Source organism: Pleurodeles waltl, chromosome 3_2 (genome assembly GCF_031143425.1).
Source record: "Pleurodeles waltl isolate 20211129_DDA chromosome 3_2, aPleWal1.hap1.20221129, whole genome shotgun sequence".
Lineage (NCBI taxonomy): Eukaryota > Metazoa > Chordata > Amphibia > Caudata > Salamandridae > Pleurodeles > Pleurodeles waltl.
In genome coordinates this window covers 225066433-225088589 of record NC_090441.1, presented here as the reverse complement: position 1 = coordinate 225088589, position 22157 = coordinate 225066433, and the positions used below count along the sequence as shown (strand labels likewise).

Sequence of the window (22157 nt, the reverse complement as noted above, 5' to 3'; positions counted from 1 at the left end):
TGATCAGATTTTGTGTTAAGCTTAATAGTCCCCTCTGAGTAGACATTCCATGTCTACTATTAATAGAAAATATTGCTTTGGGAGTGTAAGGACATGCCTCATTGGCATGGTTACCCCCTGACTTTTTGCCTTTGCTGATGCCCAATTTTGATTGAAAGTGTGCTGGGACCCTGCTAACCAGGCCCCAGCACCAGTGTTCTTTCCCTAAACTGTACCTTTGCTTCCACAATTAGCACAAACCTGGCACTCAGGTAAGTCCCTTGTAAATGGTACCCCTGGTACCAAGGGCCCTGATGCCAGAGAAGGTCTCTAAGGGCTGCAGCATGTATTATGCCACCATGGGGACCCCTCACTCAGCACATGCGCACTGCCTCACAGCTTGTGTGTGCTGGTGGGGAGAAAATGTGTGCCTACTTGTCCCCCCCAGTGCTCTACAAAACCCCTTTGGTCTGCCACCGAGGAAGCGGATACTTACCTACTGGCAGACTGGAACCGGAGCACCCCTGTTCTCCATAGGCACCTATGTGTTTTGGGCACCTCTGTGACCTCTGCACTTGACCGGCCCTGAGCTGCTGGTGTGGAAACGTTGGGGCTGCCTTGGACTGCCTATGCCCAGGAACTGAAACTTGTAAGTGTCTTACTTACCTCACAATCTAACCAATACTTACCTCCCCCAGGAACTGTTGATTTTTTTCACTGTGTCCACTTTTAAAATAGCTTACTGCCATTTTAACAAATACTGTATATGTTATTGCTCTAATTCAAAGTTCCTAACTTACCTGTGTGGAGTACCTTGCATTTTATGTATTTACTTCAAATTTTCAACTTGTAGTTCTAAAAATAAATTAAGAAAACATATTTTTCTATATTAAAACTATTGGCCTGGAGTTAAGTCTTTGAGTGTGTGTTCCTGATTTATTGCCTGTGTGTGTACAACAAATGCTTAACACTACCCTCTGATAACCCTACTGCTCGACCACACTACCACAAAATAGAGCATTAGAATTATCTAATTTTGCCACTATCTTACCTCTAAGGGGAACCCCTTGCCCTCTGTGCACACTCTTACTTTGAGATAGTATATACAGAGCCAACTTCCTACAGGGAGGATTAGCTGATTTTAGTTTTTCTAAATAAAAAAGTTTTAGCCTTCCAAATTGTATAATTGTAATTGTGGTTCGACTTAATCAACTCAGCCTTCTTGCTGGCACTATAATCCCAATGCCACAATACTCCACAACATGAAGCTACGACTTGAAGGCTTTTAACTTGAGTGTGCACCAACCATTAGCTGGAACCTTTCTGATGATGTTCACAGAAGCTAAGGTATCTGTTGAGGATTGGAGCAGGGCATAGTACTGATACATCAGGGCTGGAGTTGAAAAAGCTGTGTCAGTTTTTAAAGGGTCGAATAATATAATTTTTGGTAGCTTCTCCCCAGACACACCTTTTCCACTTCCTGCATTCAATAGTAAGAGGGACCAATATAGCAACGCCCTTCTGCCGAGGGAAAATGCAAGTAAAAGGTGGTCAGTCCATGGCAAAGGGTGGAAAGAGTACATCTGGCAGCAGAAAGTACCCTAACAAATGATGAAGAGAGAGTGGTTCTAAACAAGTAGTAAAGAAAGTGCTTGGGTTAAGTTCACAATGAATAAGGAGAAAGATGAATGCTGTTCCCAAAGAGTAGGAGGTTTGGTTGAAGTAGATGTTGATGTCACCCAAAAAATACCAAGGGTAATTAAGGGAGGCTGATTGGGTCAAAGATAGTGCCCAGGAACCAAAGGTGTCCACAGAGGCTGTATGCACGTCACCTTGTTAAACAATAGTAAAATGTCTGTGCTCCCCTTTAACCATGGTTAAGCTAGTTGAACAGATTTGACATATTTAACATGCCCACAAGTTCCTTGTTTATAGTATATAAAATGCACCCAGGTACTGGCAGTTTAATGCCACCTCTGTACTGCAGCACATGTCATGTCATGCACAAAGTGGGTCTGTAAAACATGGCTTCAGGCATACATGTGTATCCTGACAGTAACAACCTTCAAATCTGTTGTAAAACCTGTCCAAATAAAACATTTTGGCAGGTCAGAAACCCTATTTTCAGATATTAACAAGCCACCCCTAAGGGCACCTTGTTTCTCATAAGGTAGGATGCCTGATGTTTAGAAGTTAGGGTACCTAATATTATAAAGAGGATCATCTGCAAAATTAAAGTTGACATGTTCCTGTACTGATTAGTTCCCAAAAAGCCATTTTACTGACAAGGCTGTAGCTGAATCCTTGAATATGTTGATGTTAAAGTACTGATTCTAAATTTTAATATGTAACTTTTGTCAGGAAAGAGCTACAAACCTATTACAAAAACTATTTTTAATAATGATTAAAATTCGAATTTCATGATGATATAGAAATGTTAATAAACATTTAAGAAACGTAACGCTAACAGTATCAAATCCAGTCTTAAGGGGAGACTTTAGGTCCCAGCAGGCCCAGGGCTCCAGGAGGTGCGCCAAAGTCCCCCCCCTGCACACCGGCACTGACTCGCGCTCAAAAGCGCTTTCATTCTCGTGCAGCTTGGGATGCTTACAGAATCAGATCCAGTCTCGAGTGGAGACTACAGGTCCCAGCAGGCCCAGGGCCCCAGGAGGCAGCCCCAGGCCCACTGGCACACCAGCACTGATTCATGCTCATAAGTGATTTCAGTCTCCCCCAGCGTGGGATGCTAACAGCATTGAATCCAGTCTCAAGGGGAGACTACAGGTCCCAGCAGGCCCAGGGCCCTAAGAGGTGGTCCCAGGCCCACCGGCACACCGGTACTGACTCGCGCTCATGAGCGCTTTCATTCTCCCACAGCACAGGATGTTAAAAGCATTGAATCTAGTCTGTAGGGGAGACTACAGGTCCCAGCAGCCCCAGGGCTCCAGGAGGCGGTCCCAGGCCCACCAGCACTGACTCGTGCTCATAAGCACTTTCATTCTCCCACAGCATGGGATGCGCACAGGCCATTCCCGGGCAAAGCCCGGGCCAAGGGCTGGCCCATCCACACCTGTCAGAGCCCGTCGGAGGCCGAAAGAGGCTGGGTTGGGCCACCCCTCTAAGATTTTTTGTTTTTTATGAAGCGGATTCTTTTTAGGTCACACTGTACTGTTGCATTTATAACCAGAACTGTATTATTGATCTATTTGAACGTGAAGGGCCCACCCATATTGAATATAGTATTACTGAGGGGTAAAAGGAAGGAGACAGAAGGCAGGGCTGGGATGGTGCATAATAAAAAATACAAGAAGCAGAAGCATGCACCAAATAATTGTGTAATGGAAAGGCTTGATAATCTCCTGGTTGAATGTGAGGAAATATTTATCTCTTCTCCTGATAATGTCCCTGAAGGCACGCTCTCCAACTAGCCTGTGTGCGTATCACAGGAAAATTCCAGATATGTTTAAAATATGGGAGACACAGGATTCAGCTCCAATGGGGTGGGGGGCATGCTGTCACACACATTCCCTCAGTACTGGCGAATGAGCCATCAGACATAGATAGTGATGTCCTTCATTGTAGCAATCACTTTAGCCCTTTAAATAACATTTCAGATCCACATGCTGATCCTGATATAAGTACCATGGCAGGTGAGGTACTAGATGCAAATACAAACTCTATTGTGTCCGAAGCCCATCCCGTACACTTCCCACATACAAGATCTAAAGTGTGAGGTGGCCGAGCTTAAATCTATGGTACATTTCTTAACATCTATGGTTAAACAGTTATTGCCAAAAATCATGTCCATAGTTCCACACACAGTTCTTCAGGCCTCTTGGCTCCGTCACCTAAATTGCCTCTGTCTAATTGCAATAAGAATCATGCATGTGTTACCTGTACTGCTGCTGTCAGCTCGGTTCCCTGTGATGGTCACTGTGAGGCCAGCTGCAAGGATGAGAACTCTAGACAGGTTCCCACATGTAAAGGTCTGGGCTTGGTTAAAGAATCAATAGCCTGCTAATGATTTTCCAAATCTGTGGATGACAATGTCTCCAATCGTGTTGTACACCCTACTGCTGATTATGTTAAATCTACTAATACTGTCTTGATGGTTAATGTGCCCAAATTACATCCAGCAGCTTCTAGGGAAGGGGGAGAATCTGTCAGAAATAAGGCGATTCATTGGATCCATCATGTGAGAGGTTGTTACTCTGTGACACGTGAAGATATAATTGAGGCAGGCAGAAGGCCTGATCCTGATACACATTGTGATACGATTGAGTTAACCTTCAGGGGCATGAGTATGGTGAGTAATTTGGTGGCTCTAGATACTAGGACAAGTTCCCCTAGGTATTCTTGCATTCAGTTTAAATACCCTAGGCTTTTCTCTCATCGCAAGGTTCGGCTTACTCCCCATTTAGGGTGCAGCTCATCCGATTTAAATGTGAACGATTGACTTGGTGTACTACCTGGGTCCCCTTTAGACCTACCATCTCTGGGTCCCTCCTTACATGATGTAATTGGCTCTGGTATTGGTGTTCCCCCTACCCTTGACTTTTTGACTACCTACTCCTCTTCTCCTCATGGATCTCATTAATCAACTCAGGATCATCTAGCCAATCGTTAACATTACATCTATGGCCAGGGCAGCTTCTCAAAGTGTTGGGGTGCGATATGCTTCCTGGAATGTGGCCGGTTTAAGATCTCTTGTCTCCCTTCCAGCCTTTATTCCTTTCATTGAAGACCATGACCTCTATCTTTTTCAGGAAACTTGGGCAGTCGATCCACTGTTTCGGACCGGCTATTTAAACTTTTTCACTCCAGCACTTTCCAGTAATAGGGGCAGACCGTCTGGCGGTCTAATCACATGAGTCAGAACATCATCAAACTGTCATATATCTCAGCCATCCATTGACTCCCCTGACACACTAGGCATCCGGTTACTGTTTGGGGCAAACGTGGGCGTGATTATTCTTAACATCTATGCAAGAAGGGTAAGGGGAGGTTTGGCTTCTGATACCCTCTGCGTTTTGGAGACATTCCTGAGGCAATGTCCCCAGCACTTCAAATTAATTGTGGCTGGTGACTTTAATGTCACGTTTGAACCTCTTGACTGGGATGATCTTGGGTTTACTTGTGAGGAGGATAGGGCATGGCCCATTCCTTCCTTGGACATTCCACCCATTAAAAGGTTGCTCTCCAGCTAAAAACCTTGACTATTGAATTTGGGCTCAGAGCACTCATTGGCAGGACAAAACCTGACACAAAGGGTTGTCATACTTATAATAAGGTTAACCACACAAGTAGATTCAACTATTGTTTAATTGATATAAGATTGTGGCCTTTAGTTGTTGATATGATAGTTATTGAGAGAACCGAGAGTGATCATAATCTGCTCTCTGTCCAAATGATTGCCCTGTGTAATCAAATGTCTACGACCATATACCACTATATTTTCATTAGGTATTAGTATGACTGATGGAAAGTGCCACTTCAAGTGGAGCAAGTTATCAGCACGGCCGGACATTATAAGCTCTGCGAATGCTGCTCTGAGGACTTCACTGGTGCATTTAGAGGCGGGCCTTACAACTACTGATGAGCAAATAGCCACATCTCATGTTCAATGTTTTGAGAGTATTGCGACCCACGTCATTGCAGGTATTGACTCTGGTGGTGGACGGACTAAAGGGAAACATCATGGGTTCAACAAGGAATGTCGAGCTTCAAATAAACTCTTGATCCAGGCCATCAGATCCAAGGATGCAGTTGCTATCTGTATAGTAGGAAGTCTTATAAGTCCACTATTTCTAAAGCCAAACGCGAGCAAAACGATAAGTGTTAGGCAGCACTAAATGATGCTTCGCATGAGAAGAACTGCACTAAATTCTGGTCTTTGGCTGCCCGTAGCCCTGATAATAGTGTATTAAATGTTACAACGAACATTGATGCAGGAACGGGGGTAGACCACTTTGCCTGAATGTAATCGGATGATCATCTCAATCTACTATGTGAATCTAATAAGGTCTCGAGTGGCGCTCCTGACCAAACTCCGAGCCCTTTACAGATTAAATTGTTTTCTCTATAGGACGTATTGCACTCACTGGGTACCTTAAAGTGGGGAAGACGTCTAATGGATATTGAAATATGATAGAGAAATATTACTATCATATCCCATGAAATAGCGGCGGGCACCAATTCCTCAGTTGTGGAAGGGTGCTGTTGTAGTTCCCATTTTCAAAAAGGGTGATAGAGCCCTACCTTGCAACTATAGACCAATTAGCGTACTGGACTGTGTGCAAAAGGTTTTCTGCCACTGCCTTCTGGGGAAGATTCAGGACTGGATGTCGGAGCGTGATATTCTTAGCCCATTACAAGCTGGCTTTCGCAAGAAAACTTCCACTTTTGATCAAGCTTTTAGGTTCTTGCTTCTATATTGGAAGACAGTTTTTATTGTTAAGGGGAATCTGTACGTTGCCTTTGTTGATTTGAAGTCCGCGTTTGACTTAGTGCCTCACAAAAAAATGTGGGAAGTTCTTTCCAGGATGGCATTCCCCACCCACATTCTTTCCTTGATAGTACAGCTCCATGAGGGCAACTATGCACGTGTCAGGTGGGGAGATTTGAGGCAACTTACTGATAAAATTCCTATGTCAAGGGGAGTGCACAAAGGGTGTGTCCTTGCTCCAACTCTGTTCTCTTCTTATATTAATGACACTGTTTCTTCTTTACTCAAGGTGGAGGCAGACGCACCATTATTAGGCACACATAAAGATCCGGTCTTTCTATTTGCAGATGACACCCTTTCGATATCTAAGTTCCCTAGTGACTTACAGAAACTCCTTATGTGTTTTGAGGAATTCTGCTCTGCTCTGGGATTGGAAATCAACACCTCCAAAACCAAAATGATGGCGTTCACTCCCCATATATCTCTTAAGTGGAAGGTTACACTTGGAGGTACTCCACTTTAGAAGGTGAAATCGTTTAGCTGCCTTGGCCTAATGCTTTCAAAGAGCATGTCTTGAAAGCCACTCATCGCTAAGCAGGTGTTGAAGCAAAAGCAAATTACAGGGGTTTTAATTAAGGATTTTGGCCTTTCTTATACTATCTATGAAGACAAGGCTGTGAGCTCTGCTCTTTATAGTGCAGAATTATGGGGGCATGCCAAAGCCCAAGAAATATCAACTGTTGGGAATACCTTCATAAGTAAGCTTGTCTCTCTTCCTATGAGCACCCCGTTGCTCCCTCTTTTTAGGGACTTGGGCATTAAGAGCATATGTTATAAGGCCTGTTTACACCCTCTTTTGTATTAGAGGTGGGTTTGGGCTACACCAGAGCTTGCCCCTACATTGTAGCCCTGCAGGCCGTAATGGAAGTTGGTCGCTCCCTTAGCATTCGTTGGCTCAGATATATTAAACAGTCACTATACATGCTTGGGCTCAGTGAGCTTTGGGATTCTCCAAGTATTGCTCCCTTTCCTTCAAAACTTGACCTTAAAAAACAGTACTGGAGGGTGGTGGAGCTGAGGGCAGCACTTCACTCCAAATTATCACTCAATTTTTTTGATCAGAAAGATATGTGTAAATAAGAGTCTTTTTGGGATGCAATTTTGGTTCACAAATAAAGAAAGTTGTACTTCCAGTTTTGTGTAGGAACCTTACCGTTAAGATTATTTACCAGTCATTGGTCATCTGAGGGGGTGACCACTTGTTCAGCTTGTAATGCTCCTTCCGAAAATCTGCCTCATGTTTTATTTGTTTGCCCCAGTGCTTAATTTGTAAATGAAAAGGTACTGGTGCCCAAAGCCCTCCTCTTAAACACGAGGCTGCTGCAATTAAATGTGTGAACATGGAATACTGAGGGGACGTAACATGGAGGCCTGTGGGTTCCAGCGGGCCTCTTCAATCCATATAAAGCCACTCCCTGCCCCTTCAGCTCACTCTTGCAGCTTTCTACTGTCTCCCTTTGTGATGCTTTTTCGTTTTTCCCTTCATTCATCTTTTCCATATGTGTCTTTTGCTCGCAGCAAATGCTTGAGGCTTACGAATAATCCCCGGCCCTCAAAAATAAGTGCCGGTACTCAGCACCGGAGACAACGAGCACAAATTAAGCACTGGTTTGCCCTGCTTACAAAACCCCTTGCAGGAAATGGCTTGCCCCTGCCTGTAGGTTGCTGGGGGTTCGTAGGTCCCTTGTTGGTCTTCGAATCCTTAGATCAGATACTCATTTGGCATTGGTTACTGTTGTTGCCAAGTTTCTTGGAGCAATGTGGATTCTTAGAGCAAACGTTTTATCTGCACTGACATGATGCATTTGAATAAATAATTATGTACTGAAGAATGCTTTTGATGAGGAGAATTCAGGTCTTCAGGTTTTTACTCTTTTTATAAAATGTATTGTAATGATTTAATTGTTAAATATATTTATTTATTTATTTATTTTTTGTATTTGCTATGCACTTTATGGCCTGTGTGGCCGAAATAAAGTATTTTTGATAATGATGATGAGAAAGTTGTACTTTTCCTGCCGCAGCCCCAGTTAAGCAAATCAGCAATAGCATTGGAGAGCTGGCCGGCCACCGCCTTCCTGGCTATGAGGTGTGAAAACTGCTCCAAAAGCAGAGACAATGGCATGGGTTTTGGGAGGTGTTATTCCTCTTGCAGAAAGGTAACTTAGAGTCACCCGGTAGCTTCATTCACTTGTAAAGGATCAACATGAGGCTTAATTTCAGAAGTAATTGTCAGGTGAAACCAGAGGGAAAGAAAGCCTTTGTTTCCCAGGCACACAGCAGCCAGGCTGACCCACTGCCCAGTGAGAGGAACGTTGCTCCCAGAACCTATTTGGAGTAGACACAGGGAAGGGACTGCTCATTTCCCTGGTGTCACAATCCCTTTCAGAGGGGGTATGTTGCCTTTTAATCCTAATCCTCCTGATGTCCCAGGGCCCAAAGTAAGACCCAAATTTATATTGTTTAGTGTAAAACTGCGGGAAGGCGAGCCGATGCTAAACTTGGGCTAGCTTCGTAAAAAAGAGACGCCAGCCGGGTGAGGGTAGTAGTAGGGAAGGAGGGGGTTGTGCGTCAAAAAATGACACTAGCCTGGTTAGAGGCAAAAAAAGACTAGTTCTATTTCCTGGCACACAACTACCAAAAACATGAGTCCTGTCTTAGGAAACACAGGAGTCATGTTCACCGCCACAATGGCCAGAACAGGGGACAAGTGTCCCCTGGGTATGGCCATTGCACCCTGTTAGGGCCCCGATGACAAAAAAATAATATTTAAAAAATACTTCCCTGGACATACCTGGGATGGGGTCCACCATCCTCCGGTGTCCCTCTGGTGGGGGTGGGGGTGCTCCTGGGGCTTGGGGAGGGCACCTGAGGACCCATTACATGTTGTTAAGCCATGGAAATGAGTCTACAGATCCCCCAACGCCTTGTCTGACCTCCTCCCACCCGCGCATCATTTTAGCACAGGGGATAAATATGGGGCTATGGACAAAGCACAATTTTTTAGATGGTATCGCCTATCTTGCATCTCATTGACGCAAGGTAGGTACACTCAACCAAAAAATGGTGCAATCTCCTATATTTTGATGTCAGGTGGGTCTAACGTCCAAATATAAATATGGAGTTAAGTTTGCGGCAAATTTGCGTTAAAAAAATGATGCAAATTTGGTGCAAAAGAAGAATAACTATGGGCCTGGATATATTGTCAATATGGGTTCTAAGTACCTGGCCTAAGTACTACTCCTTCCAGCCCTTGGTTCTCAGTGGTAATGCTGACTGAGCAATCCCAGGCTTTTTAGGGGGAGATAGGTATGAGGAATATACAGGCACAAGACTCAAAGTACATACAGTAATGCTAATGAGCTGATTGCCCAATAAAATACTTGGTTGTATGAAAAAAGGAGTAGTTTAATGCATACATGAAGCAAGGACACAGCACATGAACAAATCCCTACAATCTGTTAAATTCTGGGTGCTAGTGTCATCTCGGGCGGAAACCCTGAGTCCCGCTTTACCTTCTAGTGAGTTTGGCTATTTCCCATTAGATAATGGGACTTCCAGATGAGGCCCACACTTTACTCATGCATGACAAAGTCTAACTTTAGACTAAAGAGTCAATGACAGCAGCACTCAGGTGCTAAGTTCATATAAGTCCCCAGCAGACCTGACATCCAGAACAGTCTTACACAACTGGATGGCAAACAGCAAACACAGTAGGCATAACTTGTGTAATTTCATGTATTGCAATTAAGCGCAATTACAGCAAAAATATGCAAAATTACTCATAGTTATGAGAAATACACATTACACTAAAAAATGACTGAAATGAGCCTGTTGGATAAAAATTCAACTTGAAAATGTCACTTCAAGTTGTTTTGCAGTTGCTTGCGTTCAAAACACTGCCACTCATGTTTGGGTTATTAGTTTTGCCCCCAGAAATGACCCCAGTGGTCCTCTCTGGTAAAAACAATATCCTGAAATGTTTGCAAGCCTCTCACATAACATTCAAGGAACTGCTGCTCATATTCCAAACACTGCCTTTTGAGTTCAGATTTGTAGTTTTGCACTAAAAAATTAACCGAATAGTCTGCGCGGGTAAAAAAATCTAAATGAAATGCTGTTCGTTTAAAAAAATTACCTGAACAGTTCATCTCATGTTAAAGTTTTTCCTCAAAATTACACAATAGGGTATACTGACGTAATCCTTGAAATTTTACATAACTTTTTTGAAATTTTAAATTATCAAAATGATGTCTACTGCCCCAGCATAAGTTTCGACCAAGCCTAGTTTATGGTGATGCATACGTGATGGCCCAGACTTCATTGTGGCTTTCTTCCTAACACACAGGAGTTGCCAACATTGGTGCACACATGGACAATGGCTCACACTTCATGGTAAGCCACTTCCTTGTACATGGGGTCACCAACTTTGGCAGGTGGCCCACATTGCAGCAGTCAAGATTGGACTGAATGTCTCACATATCGCTCTCAGTCGACGTGCCAGGATTTCTGCTGGGTCTTGCTCCCTCCATGCACTTTCCTCCTTTTCACAGGGTCCAGTGGTCTTGGCAGGCAGCCAGAAGGCTGGTACTCCAGGCTCAGGGCAAGTGGTCTTGACTTCCTAGATAAAGGCCCCTCACCTAGCAGGGGGACAAGCAGACATTGGTCCATAGTCCTGGTTCAAGCAGCTAGAAGTCCGTGATATTTTTCTAGTTGGTGAACAATGTTGTTGAAAAAAGTGTGGGACTCATGCTTTCACCATAACTGTCCAAAATCAGACACATATGTGAATTAGGGCCTCATTTTGAGTTTGGTGGACAGAAAATTCTGCCAAATCCACCAAACTCCTGACAGGGTGGCCACTGGCTGCGTGGCGATCTCCCAGCCGGACTCATTAGGAGTTTCCCGCTAGGTCAGTGGGAGGAAACCTAAGTTTCGGCCCCCTGCCTAATGGAAAACAGGCTACAGTATTGACTCCGGCTCGTAATCAAGCCAACGGCAATGCTGTAGCCAGCAGGGTACACCAGCACCCTTGCAATGTTCACTGTCTGCAAAGTATTGCCAAGTGCATGGCCATGCAGGGCCCCCCGTGACCCCTGCACCTGTTCCCTGCCAGCCCTTTCGTGGCGGTAAGGCTGGCGGAGAACGAGGTCGTAATCTGCAGGGCAGCGCTTCTTGGAGCTCTGACCTGGCAGATTAGAATCTCCCCCACTACCAGACCGCAGTGATCCAAGATCCTGGCGGAGCTGATGGTTTCCTGGAGGTGGGATCGCCAGGGTTGTTATGTGGCATCGGACCGCCAAAGCGAGTGTGGTGGTCGTAAGACTGCCACACTTGTAATGAGGCCCTTAGTGTCTGGGCCTTTGAAATTTGGGTTATGGATGTCAGTTCCTTTGAAGTTCTCTCTCCTCTGCCCTTTTCTTTTTCAAAGGGGCAAATTGCCGAAGCATGTATGGCTCGAATGCTAATTGACTCACAGCACATATCAAGGGAGAAAATAGGAATGACACCTGTCTGTCAGTTTCCACTGAAATGTGACCCATAAAGTTTAAACTTGTAAGCTTTCCTCTCTATAAAGATTGCCTCGTCCACGGTACCAGTCCCACCATATCCCTATCAATGAGCTCTGACCCCACTAACAAGAAACTATTCATGGACTCAAATAGGCCTTTGATGTGCACAGATGATGCTCTCTTCCACCTACCTTTGGGGCGTGATCCCACCACAACCCTCAGGATTGACAGCAATCATTATCTCCTGTCTGGGAGTTGCAGGCCTCACCTCTAATAGTCTCTCGAGGGCCTATGCTTTCAAAATGGAACCCACAGGCCTCCATGTTATGAAGCGTCTATAGCCACACATATATCCAAGCATATACATGCAAGTATCACATGCTGTCCAGAGCTACACACAATCCATGCATGCCAAGGTTGAGTTAAGCACACAGTCACAGAAATGTATGTGTGGACCAGTGAGCACCATTCCAGTGCCACAGGTAAAAGGTATTTTCATACTACTGATTCTTATGAAAAACAAACTGGATATGCTGCTACCAACACACTTGTTCTGCAGGTAACTGCACTAGCCCTCTACCACTAGAAAGGCACCCTTGGTACACACCTCCTAATCTAACAACACCGCATTACCATAAGACAGGCCTACATCCTGGCGCACATGCATGATCCATGTTCATCCATGACCAAAATCATCATCAGTGGTCCAGTGATCTACAGAGCTGGGTAGTCAGGGGAGGGGTTTGGTGACCCTCAATGCAGGGCAGTTTCCGTCTCAACAGTTGGGCACATATCTGGGTGGGCAGAGAGGATCTGCAAAACCAAGGAAGGGTTCCTACAGCTTGGGTTTTAGAAGTAAGATGTACTGTTGGAATGTTTGCAGCAGCGCAAAGAGTTAATCCTGGGAACTTTTACATTATAGGTTAGGGATGAGCCAGACGTCATCTCAACCATTTGGTTTTGCAAACCATAAATGTGATACCCCCAAGAAACCCTCCTCAGAACACTTTCTGGAACTGCAGAAGATCAGAAGTGGACTGGACCCTGATAGCTATAACCAGAAAGGAGCTCACAAGGTCTGGGTCTGCTCCCTCTTGTACCAAGTACAAAGAAATAGACAGACTCTTAGGACCTCCTGTTGTCATATATGGACACAAAAAGCTGATGGACCACATGATCCTGTCTGTCTAGTTGCCCAGTTTAAAGTGGATCTGCACTAAACCCAGTTTAGGGCCTTTTCTGGAAAGCCCTAAAATTCTAATATCCAGCCGCTGGAGAAATATCACGAACCATCAGAGTCGATCTGGTAAATCACAGTACTGCTGGGCTAAAAAAAACAGGTTCCTCCCACTTGGAGCATTTTTGCAGAAGCAAATTCCTGACCTCTGGGGACGTATCTGATACAGCCTGTTTTCTTGCGCAGATGTAAAAATCTAAACTATCCAACTTTGGTGAGACCTTTCTGGATACAGTCTGCTACAAAATTTGAATTCCAGTTTGCAGACTAACGGCCTGATTTATAGGTTGGCGGATGAGTTATTGCATCACAAACATGAAATTATTCCATCAGCTTAATTTCCAAGTGCGTTATATCCTATGGCACTGCTTGGTTATATGCGACCTCGGAATGCATCACGGTTGGACTCAAAGTGCCTGGTGCAAAGTGCTTTTTAATGCTATTTTCACTTAAAACTTTAAAGACTTAAATTTATAGCACACCATATTGGATTTCTGTTATTGTTCTTTATACTCAGACTTGCTTTTTTTCTAATTGTTTACACTTTTTTATTATTTGCTGTTTTGACCTTCTTGCTGTTATGGTACTGCATAAATACTTTACTCATTCTCCTAAATGAATCCTATCTGCTCGGTACCACAGCTACAAGGGGGTTAAGCTGGTGACTTGGGAGATGACAATGAGAAGTTAGTGTTATTAGTGCTTGAGGTGGGTGACTCCCCCCCAAATAATATTCCCCTTTGTTACTTACTTCAAATGTGGATCTACAGAAACACAAGGTGTTAATTTACTCCCATTAGGTTTTTCCTACATTTGGACCAAATGTCTGATTTTTTTAATCACTTTCTAGGACCTGCCACATTTCTTACCTGTGCAATACACTGACGCATCCCTTTTTGGTTTACAAAATGACTGCGGTGTTGAGCTGTAGCGACACTTTAACACGCTGGGCTCATCTCCTCTGCAGTTCACATCGGTTATGAGAGGATACTTGCCAGAGGGACTCCAAAGACAGAGCCTCCAGGTGCTGAGATGGGCACTCCACACCCCAGCTGTCTGCAGACCACAGCTGCATCATTCATATCCCAGAACACGTCACAGATTGTTCCTTCAATGCCACCTACTTGAACCAGCACAACCCCAGAACAAGGATCTGCAGCATTAGAGAGGCGAACAACATGTGTATCAACTGCAAAGAAACAGAGAGAAATGACAAGTTTACTTACATTTCAACACATAAATGTATATATTAACTACCCCTCGCAGCAAAGTCTCCTCATCTTAACCTCACTCAGTCACAAGGAGGCAGAGAAAGAGAAAGAGAAAGAAAGGGAATAGAGAGAAGGAAAAGGGAAAGAAAGGAAGGGAGATAATGAGTTTGGCAGAGGGAACAAGATAGACAGATACAGCAAAAGTGAGAGAAAGAAAGAGAGGTACAGAGAACACGAGACGAAAAGAGAATTTGAAAAACAGGGAAGGGATGACAGACAAAGAGCAAACAAGAGAGGGCGTGTGGTACGTCATGATCTTAGTGTGCTTAGGCCTGACGAGTCTGGAATGGGATGCGTAAATGGCAGGGGGAGAGAGGAGAGTTCTCTGATGGATGAGGTATTTGTCATATAATAATAATAAATAAACCATTGGTGAATACTGTATACAAGAGGAGCGAGTCATCATTTCCACACTGGCAACAAGTGAAGAAAGGACTTTGCACTATTTGGAAGAGACCTCAACATCTATGCGTGATATTTCTACGTGGGATGTGGTCAAGAAACGGAAGCTTTGTATTGGGGTACCCTGTGACACGAACAAGATACAACCAGCGATTACGATTCTTGTGTAGTACATACATTGGGTGAGTGACCTTGGACATCCTGCTGTGCAGTTGATTATACAGCCGGAGTATATTGGGTTTTCTTAAAGTAGTTTTAAGTAAAAATATGAAAATGATCTCCAGTTAAATTGTGATGGCAAAAGGATCACTCTTGAGCATGTCCATGGGGGTTGCCTCTGGTAAAAGGTCAATTTTCATGACCATACTAGCGTCATCCTTTGACGCACAACCTCCTGTTCCCCCTACGTCTCTCCCACCTGGCTAGCGTCCTTTTTTATAACGCTAACTGGGCCTTACCGCCGGCCACCGTCATTCCATAAATATGACGCCCGGCTGGCATCTTCGAATGGCGGTAGCTCAGTTTTGTGTGAAAAAGTATAAAGCAGGTCCTTAGCGTTAATATTATGCCTTACTACAATGTGACACGCAGTGTAACTGGCCAAGACTCGGCGTTCTGTGTGTGTCACAAGTTCCTTTCGCAGTAAGCGATTCCGTAATTATATTTTTCCGATGTCAAGTACAGATAGACTGCACAATGTCACGCTGATATCATCTGTGCGCGTGACACAGGGTTTGGGAACGCAGTGGCACAGGGTGGACGCTGACTCACTTCGTGCACAGGTCCCGATGCTTGACTATGTGGCCTAGTTTGGTTCTGTTTTTCTTAAAATGTACTTAAACCCAGGATTGCGGGAAAGCATTACCCTGCAAGGAGGAGACAAAACAGCCTGGCTCAAAGAGACAGAACTCCGGCGAGGCACACAGCACTCGAGGCGCTGAAGTACACAAAAGTGGGTCCTTCTGGAATCCTTCTCACAAGAGCGCGTGACCGTGTTGAAAGAATCTGTCTGGCAGTCGGAGAGGATGGTCCTCCGATGGATGGGGTCTTTTGTCATGAAAGAATCTTAAATAAACCCTTAGTGAATAATGTATACAAGAAGAGCCAGTCATCATTTCCAACGAAAGATAGACAATGGGAGAAAAAGAGAGAGAAGGGGGAGAGACCAGGAGAGACAGAATGAGAGACGAAGAGACAGAATGAAAGGGGGAGAGAACAATAAAGATAGATGGAAGGGAGCGCGTGAACTGCCAGCCAAGATGGCCGCTAGCTAACGGAGCTCTGCGCATCGCCAGGCGAGTTTACGACACCAGAGGCGGTTTTTTTTTCATCTTTTATGCCGCCTTCCTTATAATTGCCTGCTGGATATGTTGGTGAGCATTTTTCACGTTTTAAATGCTGCCTAGCTTTTTTTTGGGACTTTTAAATAGGTTTCTGCATTTCTCCTCATGAAATGCGGCCATTTTGAATAACTATTACTCACCTCTACGATGTACGTATTTGCTTGTCTTTTGAACCTTTGATGAATTTGTTTGCAGTTTTCTGCACAAGCCATGTAATTTATTTTTACTATCCCATCAATATATATTTGGAGTTCCTGGGCCACTTGTTTCCTTACTGAAGGATTTGTATTTTTTATGGACAAACTAAAGAAAATAAAATCTCTGTCACATCAGTTCTACTCAACTGATAAACGTTCGCAGTTTTTACAATTGGATACTTCTGCTGAAGCGTCTTCTTCTGCCAAGTCAAAGATGTCTTCCTCATCTTCTTCTTCACCTAAAGTCTCTCAGAATATTTCTACAACTACTCATAAGAGGGTCAAACAAGACCCACCTTCACCAGTAAAATCTCCCTCACCGATTTCTCTTGAACTTGTGCTTGACGAAATATGTGCACTGAGTCCTTTTATTGAAGAAACTAATTCTCGGATGCAAAATATTGATACTAAGTGGTCTCAAATGGAAGTGAGAGTTTCTGTTTTGGAGCAAAGAGTCAGTGATGTGCAAGATGAAACAAATAAAATTGCTAACTTGGAGAAGGAAGTGGCAAGTTTGAAGACACTTGCAGAGGATTTGGAAAACAGAAACAGGTGCAATAATCTTCGCCTTTATGGATTACTGGAGGGCCTTGAAGGGAGTGATCCAATTTAATTTTTTGCTTCACTCTTCCCAAAGTTAGTGACCTACCATCTTCTACAGTATTGAACATCCAAAGGGCGCACCGCATTGGACATCGTCCTTCGCATTCCTCCATATCTAAACCAAGAGGCGTGATTATTTTCTTTCTTTAATTTACTGATCTATTGAGAGTGCTTAATGCTGCAAAAGCCAGAAAACAAATCTCTTTGCAAGGAAATAAAATCTTCATCTCACAGGATGTGTGCAAAACTACTGCAAACAGAAGGAAATAATTTTTGGACCTGCGTCTACAGCTTCGAGACTTGGGAGCTCGTTTTGGATTATTCCATCCGTGTTTGTTCAAAGTGACATATCAAAATAAGACCACTTCATGTACATCTCCTGCAGCTCTGCGTGATTTCCTAAGACTACATTCTACAAACCCTATGGAAACGGCTGGCCCATCCAAACGTTGACTATATGCGTTTTCTTAATCTATTATGTCCTTGTTCATTACTATTGAGATACAGTTGATGGTCCTTCATATACAGTCTATAACAGTATGCTATATTGGTGTGACTATATGTCTTTTTTGTTAATGTATTGTTTTCTTTCCACAGGTTCCTGGTGTCTTATATATCATTATTTTTGCTTGTATCATTTGTCCGTCGATGCGTTCCGTTTCCTTGCTGTGCCATCTTCCGTCTGTGCTGTCACCACCCCTGTCTCATTGTTCATTCATCTCAGGTATGTTTTTGCAGTTGTCTTTATTTGACATGAACTGTCTCTTCTTTTTCTCTTGAATATTTTCTATGGTTTCTCTTGTTGTTTCCCCTTTACTCTTCTCTTTCTCTGTTTTTCTGGTTTTCCTATCCCCTACATATATTTTTAGTTATTTACGGTACAGGACCTTGCATGTATCTATATGGTTATGTGACGTCAAATTCAGAGTTATTTCTTGGAATGTCAATGGGTTTATTAATCCAATAAAAAGGCAGAGAATTTTATCCCATTTATCTAAATATAATCCAGACTTGGTTCTTTTACAAGAGACCCATTTGACGGATTCTGAAGCACTGAAACTTAAAAGAGGTTGTGTGGGCAATGTTTTTACATCTCCTACATCTACAAAGAAGAATGGTGTTATTGTGCTCTGCCATAAAAAACTATCAGTTAATGTTATTTCACAAGACTCGGATTCCGATGGTAGATGGCTCTTTGTGAAGCTAAGTATTAATGGGATTATAATGACTATTGGCAATATTTATGGTCCTAACCACTCAGATTATCTTTTTTGGCCTAATGTCACTAAACAATGTTTGCATTATAATGATGATTTTTTTCTTCTTGGAGGGGATTGCATTCAAGTTATTGACCCTTTTATAGATAAGCAATTTGTAATTATATTTTCTCCTCATAAAATTCATAAACAATTTAAGGCATTTCTCTCACAATGTAATTTAACTGATTCATGGAGAACTTGTAATCCAGATAGTAGGGATTTTTCATTTTATTCTCCACCACATGGCTCCTTATCTAGACTTGACCCTATTTTTGTTTCAAAATCACTTTCCCAAAATCTTAATAATTCCTCCATTGAACCTATGGTAATCTCTGATCATGTTCCAGTCATCACAGATTTTGATTTGCTCCCGGTGCATCCCAAATCCAATAGGTGGCGATTTAATAATTCATTGTTGCTCGATTCAAAATTTTCCACATTATTTGCTGCCTTTGCGGAGGAATTTTTCCAATTAAATGATGTTCCTCATGTTTCCCCACAATTGCTATGGGATTCGTTTAAGGCTGCAGCTCGTGATCATATACAAAATGTTGTCTCTAATAAAAAGAAAACTTTTAATGCACAGCATCAAACTCTACTTCTCAAAATTAAGCGTTTAGAACATCAATATTATTCTTCCTCTTCAAATTTTAATCTACAAGAACTTAGTCAGGCAAAATTGCAATTTAATAAAACCTCAATGGATAATGCCTCCTCTTTTCTTCTACGTAGTAGCACCCGCTATTATGGGGTCGAAATAGATCGGAGAAACTTCTGGCTAATTATGTAAAAGTACGAAAGCAACGCCACACAGTGAAGTCTATAATCACAGATACTGGTAAGTCCCTTTTTAAAGATGACGATATCTTAGTTGAATTCGTCAATTATTATCAGACTCTTTATACTCCTGAGTCAGTCCCGACCTCCTTACAGATTGATGATTATTTAAAGAAAATTCCACACCCTAATAAGACTCTAGTTGATGTTTCTCCACTTGAAGTTAATATTTCTGCGTCAGAATTTTTTAAAGCCCTTCAGTCTCTTAAAAAAGATAAAACTCCTGGTCCAGATGGATTTACAGTGGAATTTGTTCTACATTTTTCTGATGTTTTGCTTCCCAAACTTTTACAGTTTTTTTAGCCAATTTTCTACTCAATACAGATTATAAAATGTGTGCAAAATTGTTAGCCTTACGTCTTGATCCCCTTTTACCTGCACTGATAAGTAAGGAACAAACTGGTTTTGTCAAAGGTAGACTTGCTTCTGACAATAATAGAATATTCTTCAATGTACTCAGCAAGGCTTCCTCTATTTTATACTCCTTAGCAGCAATTTCCATAGATGCTGAGAAAGCGTTTGATCGGTTAGACTGGTCTTTTCTATTACAAAATTCAGCCTGGCATGGTTTAGGGCCTCGTTTTATTTCATTTATCTCTTTGCTTTATCAATCCCCAATGGCCTCGATATTGGTGAATGGGAAATTGTCCAGATACTTTGTATTACGTCGTGATGTTCGTCAAGGGTGTCCACTTTCTCCACTCCTATTCCTTCTAGCCCTAGAGCCATTTCTATCCTGTATTAGAAATAACATTAAAATTGAGGGTTCCTAATATGGTGAGAAACATTTAAAATTAAGATGATATACTTTTAAATATTTCAAACCCTAAACTCTCGATTCCATCTCTACTTCAGGAGATAGAAGACTTTTCTTTGATTTCAGGTTATAAGATAAATTCGGATAAAACTGAAATCCTTCCTCTAACAAGATGTTGTTTTAGATCATCGTTCGATATTACTGGCTTCCATTGGAATACTTATAAGATTAAATATTTAGGTATTTGGTTCACCTCTTCCATTAGAAAGTCCATTGAAGTAAATATTTTTGATGCTTTAGAGAAGGCTGATAGATCCCCTTTGTTATGAAATCCCTTATTTTTATCATGGTGGGGTCGTCTTGACTCTATCAAAATGATTATTTCTCCTAACATTTTATATATCCTATCCATGATTCCGATTCCTTTGCCTGTTACTTTTTATAAACAACTGGACTCCAGATTGTCTAAATTCCTTTGAACAATAAGAAATCTAGAATTTCTCCTAGTCACCTTCGCTATTCTAAACAGGAGGGGGGAGCCAATTTTCCTGATTTTAAACTGAATCAAAAATCCTTTTGTTTGCGTCAAGCTTCTAGATGGAGCTCCTTGCCAAGCTCTGTGTTTACTCCCTTATGGTTGGATATTGAACGTTCCTTTCTTCTACCTTTTGCCCCTCGTGAGGTGGTATCCTTTTCTTATAATAGTTTGCTTATTTCCTCCCTGCTTCTTAAACATACTTGTGCTCTTCTGCGTCACTTATTCCTCTTTTCTGAATTCCCCTATTTGGCATAATCGTCTCATCACTATCAATAAAAAACCTCTATTTTGAAAATCCTGGTGGCAAAGAGGCATAGCATGGGTCAAAGATTTATTTTCCAATGATACTCCATTTTCATTTTCACAATTCCAACTTCTATTTCATTGTCTTAATTCTTTTATGCCTAAATATCTTCTTCTTATTAATGTCATTCTGGATCTAATTATTTCATTGCCTTCCCTTTCTTCTTCTTCGGAATTACCCTTTTCTTTGTCCTCCGTTCTTACCTCATTTTCTAAGGCATCAATTATTTATAAATTTGTTCAATCTCCTTTTTTAACATGGCCTGAGTCTAAAATTGAATCTCAATGGAAATTGGATTTGGGATGTACCTGGACTATTCCTTTCTGGAATAAGATATGGCATAGATCTTATAGAATATCTATATCAGCTTCCACCACACAGTCACTTTTCTTTCTTTACCACAGACTTTATTTTACCCCCTCTACTATAGTTACATTTTCTGTATCTTCAACGTCAAATGGTTGGCCTTGCGATAGCCCAAAGGGAGACTTTATGCATATCCTCTTTGAGTGCCCTCCCACTGTCTACTTCTAGAGAAAAGTTTGGTGTCAGCTTACCTCCATTTTTCATTTGCAATCCCAATTATCTCCCTCAGTGCTTTTTCTAGGTAGCCTCTCTGCCGACATTTTTTTCAGATGATGATAATATAAAGTTGTTGGATCTCATGTTAGCTTTAGCCTTTCAGCAAATTACTCTTAATTGGAAAAAGTCATCCAACATTTCTTACAGGGCTTGGTGGTATAATGTCTGCCACTATCATAGACTAGACATTGTTTTTACCTCTTGATGCTGCCCCTCCATAAATAGAGATCTGTACTGGTTACCTTTGACTGATTATCTGACTGCTGTTGCTTGCAATTCTACTAATTGTACATTTTATGAGAATTTTAAGCTGCCATGAATTGTTTGTTATCTCTGTTCTTGACTGAATCTAATTTTAGCTCATTTTATGAGCCCATTTTACACTTTAAAATGTTAAACAGCTTTTACATTTCCTTTCAAGTTTATCTCATTATCGTTGTGACAGATATCTTGTATTGATATTATGAGAACCATATGTATTTTGATTTTAATAAAGCTGATTTACCTTAAAAAAAAAAGAAAGATAGATGGAGAGAGAATGAGAGAGAGACTCTGAGAAAAAGCGGGAGAGAGAGAGAACAAGGGAGGTAGCGAGGGAGAAAGAGAGGGACAGAGAACAAGAGAGAGAGAGGTAGTCAGAGAAAAAGGGAGAGAGGGAAGAACATAACGTATGAGAGGGAATGAGAAAAAAAACAGAGGCAGAGAGAAAGACCAATAAACAGAGAGAGATCAGCAAGAGAATAAAGGAGCAAGATAGACACCTGGAGAGAGATAGCCAAGGTGCCCCCACATTGTTCAGGGCAATTTCCCTGGACTTTGTGAGTGAGGAA

General features: G+C 42.3%; 1 protein-coding gene across 1 annotated transcript in view; it reads right to left on the bottom strand.

Annotated features, from left to right (window-relative positions):
• Nucleotides 1-22157, bottom strand: part of LOC138286373 (scavenger receptor cysteine-rich type 1 protein M130-like) — a 793269-nt gene that overhangs the window by 667837 nt on the left and 103275 nt on the right. Inside the window, exon 3 of the mRNA XM_069226532.1 lies at nucleotides 14104-14308. Coding sequence (XP_069082633.1) covers nucleotides 14104-14308 — 205 coding nt within the window. The remainder of the gene's footprint in view (nucleotides 1-14103; nucleotides 14309-22157) is intronic.